The sequence below is a fragment of the Protopterus annectens genome, chromosome 5.part0 (genome assembly GCF_019279795.1).
Source record: "Protopterus annectens isolate FY-2018-M chromosome 5.part0, PAN1.0, whole genome shotgun sequence".
Taxonomy (NCBI): Eukaryota; Metazoa; Chordata; order Ceratodontiformes; family Protopteridae; genus Protopterus; species Protopterus annectens.
Window position 1 is genome coordinate 323,327,989 of NC_056735.1, and position 18,625 is coordinate 323,346,613.

The window sequence follows — 18,625 nt, forward strand, 5'->3', positions numbered from 1 at the left end:
TACCTGGGGATTTTCACATACTTTCATTTCCCGTTACAAGTTGGATCTTCTCTCCAGAAACAGGGCATCCTTTGGCTCTGCCATGTTATGGGATATCCTTCCTTGAGGGCCTCCCAAGGTTTTTAGATTAGGACTCTGTCCCGCAGGTTGAAGAGCAATGTATACAGTGTGTACATGTGCACTGCACACACACACATGCATGAGTTTTTTAATGAATAATTGCAGGTGAGTTTGATCGAAATACTAAACCTAGAGCACACATAGATTACTGTTGATCAGCACTAAAATCATTAAAAAAAAACGTTATCGCAGATGTAAACCAGCAAGTTATTTGCAATTACCCAAGAAAAACTAACTTTTACTAGGGTTCTTCACTCTCCAATACCTAGATATGGAGGACTTCTCCCCATACCCCTGAAAATTAAATATACGAACTCCAGGGTTGTACAACTTCAAAGAAAGGGGAGAAGATCTGGCATTTAACTTGTTAGTCTAATGAACTTTGACTGTTACATAATTCGACAAACTCAACACCAACGAAAAACCCCAGTGTTTCAGCATACAATGAAATGCATGCAGCGAGAAATGTCATAATGTCAAATATGCATATATACACACGAGTGTGTGTATGTGTGTATAGACATATAAGGGTCTATATTACAACGTCGAACTCACAGGAGTTCGAATGTTGTAATATCGAACTGTGAAGTTCGAAACTCAATTACAAAAACAATGAACATATGAATATATATACACACACACACACACACACACATGGATATGGATATATGTGTATATACATATATATAACTATAAATAGATATAATATATTTTAGGCTGTGTAGGCTCAGTACGTGGGCTTAAAATATACTTGGCTGGTAACCTGATACATAGATATATGCAACCGTGATTTGGATTACACCAAACTGATATTAGAAAAATTGTAGCTGTTACCCACTGCAGATGGTTTTCACACACATATATCCTCAACTATATGGAGTACATAAATTTGGTAATTCATATGTTATTGGGAATGTGGAACAGTCAGGAGTAGCTAAAGAACTGCAGTAAACAGTCAGTAGAAACTAGGAACTGAAGTGTCACGATGTGTAGGGTATGCGTTTAGGTAACATTGGGTAATTTCGTTTTTCTTTTTGTTTAGAATGTCAAGGTTGAAATTGCAGCTACTGAGAGGACACTACTTGGATTTTTTCTTGCAAAGGTTCACAAGATTGACCCTGATGTTATTGTGGTAAGGAAATACTTTACTTTTAGAAAACTAGCACTGCATAATGTTGGGCTCATCATTTCACATTCAGTTTGGAAGAACTGCAAAAATGTACCATATTTGTGCTTTTTAACATTTTTTCTTGGACATCCCCCTTCAGAGTACAAAGAAGTTATTTAAATTGATGCGGTATAGATTTGGATTAGTAGCTGTCAGTTTGCTAAGTTGCTCTTTACTGGACTGCCGTATAACAAAAAAATATAAATCTCAGTGATACTTATTGCAGTGAAACTCTCAACACAAGCACTACCATAGGTCCTGTAGAGGTGAGAACCCTACTTCTAATGTACATTATGTCAAGGAAGTGGGACATATTAGAATGTATTTCAGATTTTTTTTTTGTAGCTCTGTGATCTGATAAAGAGCAGAGTGACCCTATATCTGGTACTCTTTGGAGTCCCATGTTTTCCTTCTTGACCAAGTAACTTCATTAGGCGTGGTATTAACCCATTCACTTCATCCTACTTGACTTTAGAATCTCACTGTGGTCATTGTGAGGAGTCTCCTCTTTCCATGAGAGAAGTACTTTTTAGTAACCTCATCTTATGTCCCCTGGAAGTGCCCGACTGTTAAATCCACTACAGAAACATTTGTCTGACTAACATGTTTGATCAAACAGCTATCTTTTTTTATTCTACCAGGCACTTTGCAGTGATTCTGATGTTCCGAAGCCTAGTGTACATACATGCTTCTGCACAGTTACTGTGGTTGATCTTGATGCACTCCTCGACTAGGAGTCCATCCTGTGGCAGAGAGGAATTTTTGAGAATGTTGCCTCAGATTATCATTCTTCTAGTTTGCACTGCAGTTATTCCCCCCGATAGAAAAGGTGGTATTATCTACTCATTCATCTACCCCTCCCTGAGTCCTCCATTATCCAGGGTATTTAACTTTGGTCATTCTGGCTGTTTCTTTTCCACCACAGAGACGCACATATTAGTTCTTCATTTTTAGTATTTAATGTACTTCAAAGATTTTTATGCTTATTATTTTTAACTTAGTTTTATTGCTGCTGCTGAACACTATTTGCAGATCTGTACTGAGATGAATCCATCCAGCAACTCCTTGCTTTTGTGCATCATGTGCCTTTCATCTGGGATTCGGAAAAGATACCATTAGGTGTGCTTGGAAGTACTGTTGGCTTCTTTGTTTTTTTTTTTTTTGTTTGTTTTTTGCTTCTGGGAAAGTCATCAACTTCAATACTTTCTTATATTTAGCAAATGGTTTTATTGCTGCTGCAACACACACAATCAGTAACTGTATACATTTACAATAAAGCTTTCCTCAAGTTATTTTTTTCCACATTTTCCAGTTTATTCAACCCAGACTTCAAACAACATTCATCTTATAACCAGCAGTGCTTTAAGTCCCAAAATATTAATTTAAGAAATAACTATCCCGTCACTTAACTTCAGCGGTCAGAACAGTTTCTTTTCATGGTCTTTCAGCATTAATCATCATCATCATCTTTCGGCTGTTCCCGTTAGGGGTCACCACAGCGGATCATCTGTTTCCATTTCTTCCTGTCCTCTGCATCTTGCCCTCACACCAACCACCTGCATGTCCTCTCTCACCACATCCATAAACCTTATCTTAGGCCTTCCTCTTTTCCTGTTACCTGGTAACTTCATCCTTAGCATCTTTTTCCCAATATACGCAGCATCCCTCCCCAACACATGTCCAAACCAACGTAATCTTGCCTCTCTGGTTTTGTATCCAAACCTTCCAACCTGGGCTGACCCTCTAATATACTTATTCCTAATCTTGTCCACCCTTGTCACACCCAGCGCAAATCTTAACATCTTTAACTCTGCCACATCCAGCTCTAACTCCTGCCTTTTTGTCAGTGCCACTGTCTCCAACCCATATAACATAGCTGGTCTTACGACCCTCTTGCAGACCTTCCCTTTCACTCTTACTGGTACTCGTCTGTCACAAATCACTCCTGACACTCTTCTTCACCTTCTCCATCCTGCCTGTACTCTCTTCTTCACCTCTCTTCCACACTCACCATTATTCTGAACTATTGATTCCAAGTATTTAAACTCATCCACCTTCGCCACCTCTACTCCTTGCATCCTCACTATTCCTCTAGCCTCTCTCTCATTCACACAAATAGTCTTAGTCCTGCTGACCTTCATTTCTCTTCTCTCTAGAGCATATCTCCATCTCTCCAGAGTCGTCTCCACCTGTTCCCTACTCTCACTACAGATCACAATGTCATCTGCAAACATTGTAGTCCGCAGGGATTCCTGTCTGATCTCATCTGTCAACCTGTCCATCACCATTGCAAATAAGAAAGTGTTCAGAGCTGATCCTTGATGTAATCCTCCTCCACCTTAAATGCATCTGTCACTCCCACCTCAGACCTCACCGCTGTCACACTACCCTCGTACATATCCTGTACCACTCGTACGTATTTCTCTGACACTCCCGACTTTCTCATACAATACCACAACTCCTCTCTAGGCACCCTGTCATATGCTTTCTCCAAGTCTACAAAAACACAATGCAACTCCTTCTGACCTTCTCTGTACTTTTTCATCAACACTCTCAGAGCAAACATCACATCTGTAGTGCTCTTTCCCGGCATAAAATCATACTGTTGATCACTAATCATCATGTCCCTTCTTAACCTAGCTTCCACTACTCTTTCCCATAATTTCATGCTGTGACTGATCAATTTAATCCCTCTGTAGTTACTACAGCTCTGCACATCACCCTTATTCTTAAAAATTGGTACCAAACACTTCTCCATTCCTTAGGCATCCCTTCACTTTCCAAAATTTTATTAAACAATCTGGTTAAAAACTCTACTGCCATTTCACTTAAACACCTCCATGCTTCCACAGGTATGTCATCTGGACCAACAGCCTTTCCATTCTTCATCCACTTCATAGCTATCCTTACTTCTTCCTTGCAAATCCATTGCACTTCATGATTCACTATCCCATCATCCAATCTTCTCTCCCTCTCATTCTCTTCATTCATCAACCCCTCAAAGTACGCTTTCCATCTGCTCAACACACTCTTTGCTTGTAAGTATGTTTCCCTCATTATCCTTTATCACCTTTACCTGCTGCACATCTTTCTTAGCTCGGTCCCTCTGTCTAGCCAATCGGTACAGGTCCTTTTCTCCCTCCTTAGTGTCCAACCTTTTCATACAACTCTTCATATGCCTTATCCTTAGCCTTCGCCACCTCTCTTTTTGCCATGCACCTCATCTCCTTATACTCTTGTCTACTTTCGTCATCTCTCTGACAGTCCCACTTCTTCTTTGCCAACCTCTTTCCTGCATACTCTCCTGTACTTTTTCATTCTACCACCATGTCTCCTTGTCGTCCTTCCTCTGTCCAGATGTCATACCAAGCACCTTTCTAGCCATCTCCCTTACTAGCTCTGCTGTAGTTACCCAGCTATATGGTAACTCTTCACTGCCACCCAGTGCCTGTCTTAACTCTTTCCTGAACTCCACCTCACAATTACCCTTTTTCAATTTCCGCCATTTGATCCTTGGTGCTGCCCTCACACTCTTCCTCCTCTTCTTGATCACCATCGTCATCTTACAAACCACCATCCTATGCTGCCTAACTACACTTTCTTCGGTCACCACTTTACAGTCTCCAATCTCCTTCAAGCTGGCCCTCCTACATAAGATATAATCCACCTCTGTGCATCTTCCTCCACTCTTGCATGTCACCCTATGCCCTTCCCTGTTAAAATACGTATTCACCACAGCCATGTCTATCCTTTTCACAAACTCCACTACCATCTGACCTTCTGCATTTCTTTGGTTTAACACCATACCTACCCATCACTTCCTTATCCCCTCTGTTCTTTTCACCAACATGCCCATTGAAATCTGCTCCAATTACCACTCTCTCACCCTTGGGGTACAGTCATCATGATGTCATCCAACTCGCTCCAAAATTTTTCTTTCTCGTCCATCGCACACCCAACTTGTGGAGCATATGCACTAACAACATTCATCATTACACCATCAATTTTCAGCATCATAAATATCACTCTATCCGACACTCTTTTCACCTCCAAAACACTCTTAACATACTGTTCCTTCAGGAAAACTCCTATGCCATTTCTCCTCCCATCCACATCATGATAAAAAATTTGAACCCATCTCCGATACACCTAGCCTTACTCCCCTTCCATCTGGTCTCTTGCACACACAATATATACCAACCTTCCTTCTTTCCATCATATTGGCTAGCTCTCTCCGTATACCAGTCATACTGCCAACATTCAAAGTTCCGACCCTCACTACCACAGTCCTAGCCTTTCTCCTGTCTTCCTGCCTTCAGCCATGCCTTCCACTTCCTCTCCTCCTTCGGACAACAGTAGCCCAATTTTCGCCAGCACCCTGTACTGGTGGTGGTCGTTGTTAACCCGGGCATCAAGCAATCCAGTATGTAAATATTTACTGGTGTCCGCATGAATAATTTGGTAAGTTTTACTCCGGATGCCCTTCCTGACGCAACCCTCCCCATTTATCTGGGCTTGGGACCGGCACAAAGAAATGCACTGGCTTGTGCAACAAATTTCCACACATTTGTGTTTTTTCCTGTAGAGAAAACGAAGGCTGAATAACTGCAAATTCAACTTCAATTAAAAAAATCTACAAATCATCTTATTCCAAGTATTTGCTGTGAACATTTGGTACCTATATAAAGCTTCTTCCATACAAATTTCACATCACATAGTTTATACACATGTCCTCTGCTTTACAATGTGCACCTCCCTCACCTCCCATAAGCACCCTGACAGGGTAAGAAGAGACGTGCACCTTCACTGAGCGAGTATCAGTTTTGTTTACAAGCATTATTTTATTAATAAAGTACTGTAAGCACCACTGGCATTCACAGTATTTATTGCACATAACATTCTTATTTAAGTTTTCTTCCCTTCGGCACCATACTGCTACATCAGTTATTTTTCATGAAATTCACTTCACATTCTAGAGCACTGCACTTATCATTTTTCACCAGCATTGCTGAACTACCTTTTGTTTCCCAGATTTATATTCTTTGTAGAGTCCTAATGTTCTATTCCACCTTGTAAACTCTCATTAGATACAGCTTTTACTTTTATCTTCAGATATGTATTTAGCAAAGGTTCAGAGCTATAAATGAATTAGATGATTCAGTGTAAAGGTATCATTATGTAAGCATATCATTATGCAAACAGATTTAAACATGTATTTATTAATATCCCAAATCTGGTTATGCACTCGTAAGATTTGCTTTTGAGAAACATCAAGGTGGACCTGGTACTTGTCTGTTTTAGGTGTTATCGTACATATCAGTGCAATGGTTCATAGGTTCATAGTTTTGTACTAGGCTAATGGCCTTGGAGCCTTTACAAGCCTAGCCCATTGAAGTGCCCTGGCATCATGCCGCCGTTAGTTCCCGGTGCCTCTGTCAAGTAGAGCCAGTGGAGTGATCCCGAGGTGAACTTTCCATCTCCCATCCACTCATCAAATTCATCAGGCCCATAATTGAGTACAATGCCCCTTTTGGGATGTACCTTACCAGACACCTGCAGCAACTGGAAAGACCCCAAAAGTACCTCACCAAGAGGATCAAGGGGCTCAAACAGATGCCGTATGCTGCCTGGTTAAAGAAACTCCAGCTCTACTCAGTGGCATACTGCCTGCTCAGAGGCGATCTGTGCCTGACGTATAAAGCCATGTCCAACCCGGAATTAATGGACATGCTGCACCTCAGAAAATCCAAATCCCATCGAGCTACGCGCTCGAGGGACTTAAACCTCAGCGCTGAAATAAATAGGACATGCTGGAGGGACAGATTCATAACCCAGAGGCTCCCTTCACTCGGGAATAAAATCCCAGTCCAGGTTAGGCAGAGTCCCTCATTGACTCTCTTCAAGAGGAATCTTGATGAGTAGATGGGAGATCGTAGGTTTACCCCGGGTATCACTTCTGTGTCACTGTTAGACAGAGGCACAGTATACTAACCTCGAAAAAGGGCATAGCAAAATTAATTTAAAATGGGTGGCGAAAGCCATACACACTCTGGCTAGGCTTATAAATGCCCTAGGGCAGATAGCCTAGTATGAACCTATGAAAAGGGCCAGTGAGGTGCTCTACTTGACATGCATGGGAAGTTTATTCCAGAGCATAGCAGTCTCTGGGTTATGAACCTGTCCCTCCAGCATGTTCTGTTGATTGTGGTAATGACATTGAGGTCCCTGGAGCGTGTGGTGTGGAGGGATTGGGATTTCTTTAGGTGTAACATTTCTAACAGGGCTGGGTCAGACATGGCTTTGTAAGGCAAGCAGAGATCGCCTCTTATAGTATCAATATGTGTGAATAACATATAAGCGCGCCTGTTAAATAACACATGAAATTTATAGTTTTATACGAATCAAATATATGTTGTTATCCGTTGTAAGTCTTTAGTTGAGTTAATAAGTTTAACAGGCATGCTTATATGTTATTCACACATATTAATACTATAAGAAAGTTTTTATGTTGCATTTTCATAATATATATAACTATTTTCGAATTTGTTACATCGAACTCCTATGATGGTTTCTGTCTGATACAGATTTTTACAAGTAATGTGATTCACAAGTATATATAGTTGCATATTGAGCTCTAGCCTATATGCATCTTAAAAATTATTTATACATTATCTAGTATAAATTTAATATTATTTCTAAGCTCTATATTAAGTTTATTTATGGTTGCAATTATTCATCGATTTCGAAAGGCATTTATTGTGTTAGCATTATTAATGATATTGTTTTAAGTAGGTTTATTCTATTTCAAATGTACAGATTAATACTGTTTTATGTGTTAGCTTAGGCTTTATTTAATGAAATATTTGATTGGATACTTATGTTTATTATGTCAGAAGTATTCAAATCAATGTATTTTTAACACCCTGAGATGTTTTTTTTACAAGCTTTAGTATAAAATATGACATGACAGTATGTATTGAAAATGCTGCTTAAAGTGAATTAAGTTGATTCCCTTTTTTAAATGGTCACATCTTTTATTTAGACGTGATTTTGTCACTAGCTGTGACTTTAACATGGAGGAATGATTATTTGCAGCTGCATGATTACCTTGTTTAGTAAATATAACAATGTTCTTCATCTCGCATTGCTGCAGTCCTTACACTTGGGTAGTCCGCTGTCCTCGGTCGGCCCGAATATCAAAGTATTAGGCTGACGTCGGTCACGGCGCTTAAGACTGACATCAGGACGTCAGGGTACAAATGCGCATGACCGACGTCATATCCTCAGTCTTTTTTGCCGCATGGTCCGATGCAGAAGCAGCGTTGCAAGTGCCATTCGGCGTTCTGAAATTTTTCGAATTCGGAGTTTCAGACCAAGTCAAAGTTGGCTAAGTACCCCGTTGGGGAATATTTTAGTTTTTTCTTGCCTCAGTGGTTTACCGGATGTCAGAAAAAGTGAATAACTGTATTTCTTGTGGGAAGCAGATACCGCATAGGGATTATCATACTTTGTGTATTCCTTGTTTGGGGCCTGAGCACGACGTTGTTGGGTGTCGCTTTTGTGCTAGGTTCAATAAGCGCACTATTGCGAAGGTTAGATTGTGCCAGGTTGGTCTTGAGTGGTGCAATTATAATATGCCGTCGGATGCTCCGGCCGCTTCTTCAAGAAGCGCAAAGACAAAGCAGCTAAACCCAGGCAAGAAGAGTCGTCCGTACCGGACGCCGGCTCTTTAGAGGCATCAGTGGAACCGGTGGTTCCGCCGGAGGCTTCTCTGGAGTCCCAGGGGGAGACTTTGATTTTGCAGGATGTGGCCTCTCAGGAGGCAGGTCAGGCTGAAGGGGCTTCTCAGGTTACTGTACTCCCCTCCCTTCCTAGGGTGGTTAGGCCCTCTCCTTCTGTTTCTAAGGCTTCTCCCAGAGGCAGGCCAGGTTTAGCTTCTGTTGGTGTCACTCCTAGTTCAACAGGATCTGTGCCCAAGAAGCACATGCTTAAAATGGCAGAAGATTTAATTACTTTGATTAGAGGTTCTTTGCCCCCTCCTGATAAGAGGCCTAGGGTGGAACCAGAGTTGGGGAGTTTTGAGCAGGCTTCGGATGTTTCAGAGTCTTCGGCTGAAGACTTGCAGGAGTACTCTCCTTATTCTGATTCTGATGCAGATGATTCGACTCCTTCTACTTCTCCTCCAGAGGATTTTTCTTTTTCAGAGACTCTTCATTCCATGAGGGAACATTTTAAGTGGGAAGGTCAGGACTTCTCTGATTCCAGGAAAAGGCTTAGGGAATTTTTGCTTTTACCCCAGCATAGGCCTTTGGCTATACCACCTGTTCTGGATGTTGTGGAAGATGTGTTTGCAGAGGCTTCACTTAATCCTGATTCTTTGCCTCCTGCTCCTGTTAAACCGGATAGGTATTACAGGGTGCCTGAGGCTCATAAATATCTTTATAAGAGTCCTAGGGCGGACCCAGAAACTGTTAGTCAGGGACCTAAGGGTGTCAAGGCCTCTGTTGTAAAAATCCGGTTCCTCCAGATAAAGAGGCCAGAGCTTTGGATAGATGGGGAAAGAAAGTCTATACTTCTTCCACCTTAGCTATGAGGGCTTTGAATTGCCAGTTTCACATGTTGAAATATCAAAACTATCTTCTTTCTCAATTGAAGTCTAAGGTAGATGCTCTGGCGGAAGGCATTGAGTGTAAAGAATTACAAGATTTGGTACATGTCTCTGAACAGGTGGGTAAGCATTCTTTACAATGTGGTTTTGATGCTGTACAGGCCTCGTCTAGGGTGGCTGCCACTGGGTCAGTTCTTCGCAGGCACGCCTGGCTGAGGGATCAGAATTTATCTGACCATGTTAAAACAAGGATTTTGGATGCTCCTTTGCAGTCTGATGTGTTGTTTGGTTCACCTGTGGAGTCAGTCTTGAAGAAAATGGAAGACAAGGCTAAGTCTATGCAGGCTGTTAAAGATTTTTTGCAAGTTCAGCCTCAAGTTTAGTAGGAATTGGCCTGCTAAGGGGTGGACGTACCCTTCTTATGATTCACAGTCTAGGGGTAGATCTAGACGTGGTAGGGGCAGAGCTCAGAGCTCCTTCAGACCTAGAACAGGGAGTTCAGCTGCACAATCTTCGGGTGAGGGCAGGGGCCAGTCCTTTCGTGAACAGGCCCAATGACCTACCTTTTCAGCTGCCAGATCCTTCTTGCCTGGCAGCACCTTTGGGAGGAAGGTTGGCACTCTTCAAGGAAAATTGGAGTTTGATTACCCAAGACAGATGGGTATTGGATATCATACACCAAGGTTACAAGTTTTATTTCCATACCTTGCCTCCTTTCAAAGGCATGCCGGACGTTCCTCCTCAGCAAAGACCAGAGGCTCACAAACAAATTTCTCTGCTGCTTCAAATAGGGGCCATACAACCGTCCCTCTGCCAGAAGTGGGCCTAGGATTTTATTCTCGCCTGTTCCTAGTACCAAAGAAGGGGAACACATGGAGACCAATTTTGGATTTATCTATCCTCAACACTTATCTGGACATTCCCAAGTTCAAAATGTTGACGTTACAACAGCTTTTACCTCTGCTGGGCAAAGATCACTGGATGGTGACTCTGGATCTCAAGGAGGCTTACCTTCATGTTCCTATCAGGCTAAGTTGCAGGAAGTATCTGCGTTTTCGGGCTGGGACTTCTCATTATCAGTTCTCTGCATTGCCCTTTGGCTTATCTACTGCGCCCAGAGTATTCACGAAGGTTCTGGCTCCAGTGATAGCTTTCTTCAGGCTAAGAGGAATACAGATCTATCCTTATTTGGACGATTGCCTGATTCTGGCCCAAGGAAAGGACGAACTTCTTCATCATTTACATTATGTGATAGCAGTGCTAAGATGCCTGGGGTATTCTGTGAACAAAATAAAGTCCAGTCTAGTACCCTCTCAGGACATGTGCTTTCTGGGTGTGAGACTGAATACAGCATCCCAGATGGCCTTTTGACCCCGGACAAACAAAAGAATCTTTCTCTTTACTTCCATCAATTGTCTCATCAGTCCAGGCTGACTGCAAGGACAGTCCTTCAAGCCTTGGGGTTCATGGCATCTTGTATTCTGGTGCTTCCCAATGCCAAACTGCATATGAGGAAGCTACAATGGTATCTCAAAAATGTATGGACACAGCACTGCCAAGATATGGACACTGTCATTCAGATAATACCTTGCATTCAAAAGGAATTTTTGTGGTGGGCTCAGGAATGTCACCTAAACAAGGGACTCTCTGTGACCCAGCCAGAGGCGAGTCAGATTCTAACGACAGATGCCTCAGACAAAGCTTGGGGTGCTCATCTAAATGGAAAGTGGGTACAAGACACGTGGCCTGCCAGACTTCAACATCTACATATCAACTTGAAGGAGATGTTAGCAGTCCAATTTGCATTAATAGCTTTCAAGGATTTACTTCTTCCAGGGCAGGTGTTGGTTCTAACAGACAACACAACTGTCATGTGGTACATCAACAAGCAAGAGGGAACACATTTTTATCCTCTATGCAGACAAGCAATGATTTTGTGGGAGACTGCTCTCAGTTTACAGCTAAATCTTCAGGCAAGGTTTCTGCCGGGAGCACAGAACTCCTTAGCAGATGTGTTGAGCAGACAAATTATGGATCCCCATGAGTGGAAATTGGATCCTCATGTATTTCAGAAATTGACAGTGTTATGGGGAACTCCAGACATAGATCTGTTCGCTTCTCCACTAAACTACCAGCTGCCAAAGTTTTGCACAAAAAGGTTTCATCCCACAGCTTGGAAAGTGGATGCTCTTTCATTCAATTGGAGCAATCTTCATGTGTATGCCTTTCCACCTCTGCCTCTCCTCCCAAAGGTACTCCTGAAGGTCAGACAGGACAAGCCAAAGATGATTTTAATAGCTCCAGATTGGCCTCGACAGCACTGGTACCCATTACTGAGAAGTCTGGTACGGGAGCCTCCATGGCCTTTGCCTTCGATTCCACACCTGCTGTCTCAGGAGAACAGTCATTTACTCAATGTCAAACTTCACTCTCTTCACCTAACAGCCTGGCATATTCTGTTTTAAACCCTGGAGGGTCTCAGCTTCCACAGCAAGTTTTGAATGTTATTTTGGAGGCCAGAAGGCCTAGTACAAGGAAAGTGTACGCAGATAAATGGAAGATATTTTTATTTTGGAGTACAGCAAAGGAATTTGATGTTTCTAAGCCTAATTTAAGTGTGGCTCTTCAATATCTTACTGAGTTACTGGACAAAGGTTTGTCCTTCTCTTCTATTAAGGTTCATGCTGCAGCAATTTCTGCTCACTATGACTGTGACCCACCATTGTTGTCTCATCCTTTGTTTAAGCAATTCCTTAGAGGGGCAAAGAATATAAGACCCCCACGTAGAGCTCCTACTCCTGCTTGGGATCTCAATTTTGTGTTGGAGAAACTCACTCTACAACCTTTTGAGCCTGCAGCTACTGCCGAGTTGAAATATTTATCATGGAAGACTGCTTTTTTGTTGGCCATTACCTCTGCGAGAAGGGTTTCTGAATTACAGGCCCTTATGGCGGTTGAGCCTTTCTTAATTTTCCATAAGGATAGGGTATCTTTTGCACTGATCCTTCCTTTATGCCTAAAGTGGTTTCTAGTGTGGCTTTAAACCAAACTATTCATTTGCCTACTTTTTATGCAAACCCCAAAATAAAGGGAAAAGATTTTGCACACTTTGGATATACACAGGCAGTTGCGATATTATTTGAGCAGAACTAAAGGGTTCAGGCAGTCTCAGCAGTTATTTGTTTCATTTGCTTTGGGTTCTCAGGGCAAGCCTGTGTCAAAACAAACTATTTCTAAGTGGACTGGGTTTTGTATTGCTTTCTGTTATTCCCATCATGGTAAGGAGATTCCAGCTGGGATTAGGCCTCATTCCACTAGGGCTACTGCCACTTCTACAGCTTTTTTAAGGGGGGTGGCAACTAAAGATATTTTGGAGGCAGCTACTTGGAGTTCAGTGCATACTTTCTCTAAGCATTACCACCTTCCACTTTACTCTAAATCTAGGGCTGGTTTTGCCACTGCAATTTTACAGGGCATTTTGGCAGCTCCTACTGCTTTATAGTTTTGCCATCCTCCCTTACCTCTGCTTTGGGATTCTACCCAAGTGTAAGGACTGCAGCAATGTGAGATGAAGAACATAGTACAGTTTTGTACCTACCATAAATGTAGATGTTCGAAGATCCACATTGCTGCAGTCCAATTTACCCTCCCTCCTTCCCCTCTGTAGTTAGAGGTGGTTGTGTGGTTTGGGTTGTAAATATTGTGGATATTGTATATATTGTACATATGATTATTGCAAGGGTGGTTGGTTGTTTTTTGCTGTCTTTTGGTTTTGACCTTTCTTTTTAGGGTCTTCTGACATCTGGGGCAAGAAAAGACTGAGGATATGACGTCGGTCATGCGCATTTGTACCCTGACGTCCTGATGCGCCGTGACCGACGTCAGCCTAATACTTTGATATTCGGGCCGACTGAGGACAGCGGACTACCCAAGTGTAAGGACTGCAGCAATGTGGATCTTCGAACATCTACATTTATGGTAGGTACAAAACTGTACTTTTTTTATAAAGATGCGTTACAATGTATTGTATGTTTTATGATCTGAAGAAGCCACCAGGTTGGTGGTGAAAGCGCTTGTCAGTTTTAATTTCACGTATTAAATAGTTTGATGTTAAGTTGTCTATCTCGCCTTCATTCTTGCTGGATGGGTTCGGAGCCGACCTCGGCTCCGACTCGCCCACTCTAAAAGCTCGAGAGTTGGTTCCACCGGCTCGAGGCTCCCCTTATATCCCACAATGCTAGGCGAGAGTTACCTCAGATCTCGTTTGCCGCTACAGCTTCGAGGTTGGTTGCTTCTACCGGTTCCTGGTGAGTTTAAGCTTTTTCTATTAAAAGTTACTCTTTTTCCCCCTTTTTCAGTTTAATTATTCTTAAATTAGTATAGTTCATAGAACTTTATCCCCGACCCTAATTTTTCCCGTTTCTTGTTTAAAAGAACCTTTGGTTCTTCCCTTGGGCCTTAGGCCTTCTCTTCCCTAGGGAGTGTTTGTGTAGTTTTTGCTACAGTTTGTTGTACTTTATTTTTAGTATTTTACTAAAATTGTTATTCTGACAGGGTATAACTGGTGTGTTTGAGTGTGTGTTTGTGTTCACCAGTTAGGCTATGTCAAAAGAAGCAAAGGTCTCCGGATTCAAGAAGTGTGATGCGTGCTGTCAGAAAATGTCTCTGACAGACGCTCACACTTCTTGTGTCTATTGTCTGGGGCCTTTGCACCTGCAGGACTCCTGTGCTGTTTGCCATGGCTTCAGCCCCAGGGTCCTGCAGGAAAGAAAAACAAGCTAATTCTGAGAGGCGTGTTAAAGCCGGAGGATTGCCTGTCTGTCTCAACAGGAAGGCCCAGTAGGGCATCGAGTTCTACGGCGTCGGCGGCTGAGCCGAGACCTCAGGTTGTTCAACCTTGCCTTTATCGGCTCCGGCTGGAGCCGATAAGGCTCAGTCCGCAGTTTCTGTGGCTTCCTCGGCTCCGCCGGAGCCGAGGTTATCGAGGTACCCGTGTCGGCTCCGACAAGATCTTCGGAGCCGACAACCAGAAAGAGGTCTAGGTCACCTTCTCTTGGCTCCGTTCATTCGGCTCCAGGTTCTCCCCTGCTGTCTGAACGGAGCCAAAGGTCTCATTCCTCTAGGTCATCGAGGCTTTCCGATCATGACCTTCAGAGGGTGGTGAGTCGACTACTCAAGTCCGAGGCACTAGCCCAGATGCTTCAGAGCCCGACTCATCAGTCGGTGCCTGCCCCGGTCCATCAACTCTTTCCTCCTTCGACTCTTTTGAGTTCAGAGCCGGGTCGTGTCGGAACCGAGACTGTGGTCACCTCGGAGCCGAGACAATTGTCTTCGGCCCCGTCGTCGGCTCCGTTTTCTTCCGTGGAGGAATCTCGGCGCCGGACTTCCTCGTCGGCTCCGAGGGGTGAGTGGCATCGGACCCTTGTCCGACCCCTCTCCTCTCGGTGCTTCGGCTGGTGAGTTCGGCTCGACATCGGCCTCGAGCCATCACTGTCGGTGCCGAGGGGGTTCTTAGCTCCTCGGAGCGGGACCTCTGGCTCTGCCTGACAGGGGTGCATTCGAGGTCATGCGGAGTGTGTTAGAGCGGGCTCTACTCCACAGTCGGCTCCGTCAGCCCCTCCCTCTATGCTGCCTCAGGGTAAGTCGACTCACTCCCTCATTCCGGACCGCAGAGAGCCAGCTCCTCAAGAGCCCCCTTTGGGGATTTCATCCTCTTCCGAGGCCTCTCCTGATTTGGCAGAAGAGCCCCCTCGGAAAAGGAAGTGCAAGAGGAAGCACATTGACTCACCTGAGTCTATCACGCCGGACACAGATCTGGATGATTCTGAGGGTTCCCCCCGTTCCCCTTCTGAAGATGTCTCATTTGCAGACATTCTGGAAATCCTTAAACAGAGGGGAAATTGGCCAGCCCTCAACCCTTCAGAGGACGAATCTGTGTATCTTGAGGCGTTTGGCTCTCGTCCTTCCACCTCCTGGGTGTCCCCCTTGACCCCTCATGCAGGTGGTAGCTAAGAAGGCATGGACGGCTCCTGATTCAGTGGACCCCACTCCCAGGAGACCCTCCAAATTCATCACAGCTCCATCAGACAAGCAATTTTTATCAAAAGGAGTTTCTGTGGATGCTATGGTGGTAGCTGCCGCCACAAAGAAGGAACTCGCTGATCCTTCAGTGCCTGTCCATCCACCTAACAAGGAATCTAGGTCCATGGATAGGTACGGGAAGCGGATGTTCTCCTCAGCGACTTTTACCATGCGTTCGCTGAATTACCTGTGCCATTTCACTCGTCTTCAAAGGGACTTGGTCAAGGAAGCGAGTGAGATGTTGAAGGACCCTACAGCCGCGGGGTTCCAAGAAAAAATGAACACGCAGCTGGCTATCCTTAATTCCATTTCCAACTCCTCCATGCGCCTCCTCTCTTATGCGGCCGATGGAGCGAGTAGAGCCGCAGGAACAGGGGTAGCCTTACGTAGGCACGCCTGGATGCGGCTATGCAATTTTGCGGAACCTTTCAAGACGTCTTTCACGAACTCCCTTTTGATGGATCATCTCTTTTTGGTCCTCAAGTGAAAGAAACCCTGACTAGGTGCGAGACTGATGGCAAGACCCTTTCTGCCGTCTGAGTCCGTTTTTCGACTCCTTCTAGGCCTTACCCCAAAGGCCAGAAGGGTGGAAAGATGTGGTTCCGTAAACAATCTCAAGGGACTTCGCCTGACGCACAGAGTCGGTTCCCCGCCAGAGGCAGAGGGGGGAACAACAATGGTAGACGTCGCCCTAGAGGCAGAGGGGGTCCGCAGAACCAGGACAATCGAGAAACTTCCTCTGATAAGCCTTTTCAGCATCCCTGAGGTGTTGCCCGACTGCCCATCTTCGGAGGCAGTCGGGGGAAGATTGTCACTGTACCCAGAAGCCTGGCTATCCTTGACACAAGACAAATGGGTACAGCCCATCATTTCCGAAGGTTATTCTATCCCCTTTCTTCATTTTCCAAATCAGTCAAAAAAATCCCTTCCAGATGTTCCACCCGCTCAAAGGGATATAGCAGCTTTGGAAATTTCAAAACTGCTTGCAAAAAGAGCTATTCAGCCAGTGTCAGCAGACCAACAAGGATCCGGAATCTACTCAAGGTTCTTTTTAGTTCCAAAGAAAACAGGGGACTGGAGACCAATTTTGGATCTCAGTATCTTGAACAGATCGGTCAAGAAAACAAGATTTCGGATGGTCACGCTGCAATCCATTCTTCCCCTATTGGGAAAAGGAAACTGGATGTGCTCTATAGACCTTCAGGACGCGTACTATCACAGAAAAATGAACAGACGCTCCAGAAGATTCCTCCGCTTCAGGCTGGGAACCAGTCATTTTCAATTCAGGGCCCTGCCCTTTGGTCTCACCACTGCCCCCCGGGTGTTTACCAAATGCATGGCAGTGGTAGCTTCTCACCTGAGACTACAAGGATTCCAGGTGTTTCCATATTTGGACGACTGGCTCCTCACAGCTCCCACCAAGCATCTCCTTCTGATGGCCAGAGATTACACTTTTCGCCTGTCAAAATTGGGTATCTCAATAAATTGCGAAAAGTCTGTTTTGTCGCCTTGTCGCACTATTACCTACATAGGCAAATTTAGATACTATAAACATGTCTGCAACACTAACGAACCAAAGGATATCAGACATTCAAAAATTGGTGTCACTACTTCTCAACAACAACAGAGCCAAAGCCAGGTTAGTTCTAAAGGTGTTGGGAATTATGGCAGCGCCATACCTCTCCTCCCATTGGCCAGATACCACATGCGGATCCTTCAGTGGATGCTCTTTTCTCAATGGTCATACCAGGAACTTCCAATGTCTCACACCATTATGATCACGCAAGCGTGCAAAAGCATCTCATGTGGTGGATGTCTTCCCCAGCTCCTGTTGGGGAGACCATTTGTTCCACCTCCTCCGGTTGCTACTCTGACAACGGATGCCTCCCTGATCGGGTGGGGGGCATTATCAGGGCAGGACAGTCCTGGGCACATGGCAACCAAACGAATGCCACTTGCACATAAATGTTCTGGAGATGAGAGCAGTGCTTTTAGCGTTGCAAGCCCTTCAAGACTCTCTTCCCTTGGGAACGATTGCAATCCAGACAGACAATATGTCTGTAGTGTGGTACATCAACAAACAAGGCGGAACCAGATCATACCCCTGTGTCGAGAAGCACTCAGACTGTGGCAATGGGCGATTTCTTCTCAGCGCTTCTGATAGCAACGCACATCCCCGGAAGTCCAATCATATTGCGGACAAGTTGAGCAGAGCTATTCTTATGCCTCACGAGTGGTCTCTGAAAGACTCTGTAGTGAGAGAGATATTTCTCAAGTGGGGTCAGCCTTGCTGCGCTCTTTTTGCTACTCCCCAAAACAGCAAGTGCAGAGAATACTTCACTCTATTCCCTTTACCAGGCCAACCCAGCAGGGACGCACTAGTCCAAGTTTGGCCCCGGGACTTCTGTATGCATTTCCTCCTTTCCCACTGATCTCTCAAGTAATACAGAAAGCTATCGCTCAGAAGGCCTCATTGATCCTCATTGCGCCTTACTGGCCTCGACAAGTGTGGTTCCCCTTTCTACATCGATTTCTTTTGAGCGACCGTGGAACCTGGACCTAGTTCCAGATCTTTTGATCCATCAGTCGGGTCAGCTTCATCGCTCCCTCCCCTCTCTGAACCTCACTGCTTGGTTCCTCCACTTCCA

At 44.3% G+C, this 18,625-nt stretch overlaps 1 protein-coding gene across 1 annotated transcript in view; it reads left to right on the plus strand.

Moving 5' to 3' along the window:
* Positions 1-18,625, plus strand: part of POLA1 (DNA polymerase alpha 1, catalytic subunit) — a 3,104,727-nt gene that overhangs the window by 770,203 nt on the left and 2,315,899 nt on the right. Inside the window, exon 18 of the mRNA XM_044072304.1 lies at positions 1,163-1,252. Within this exon, the coding sequence (XP_043928239.1) occupies positions 1,163-1,252 (90 nt within the window). The remainder of the gene's footprint in view (positions 1-1,162; positions 1,253-18,625) is intronic.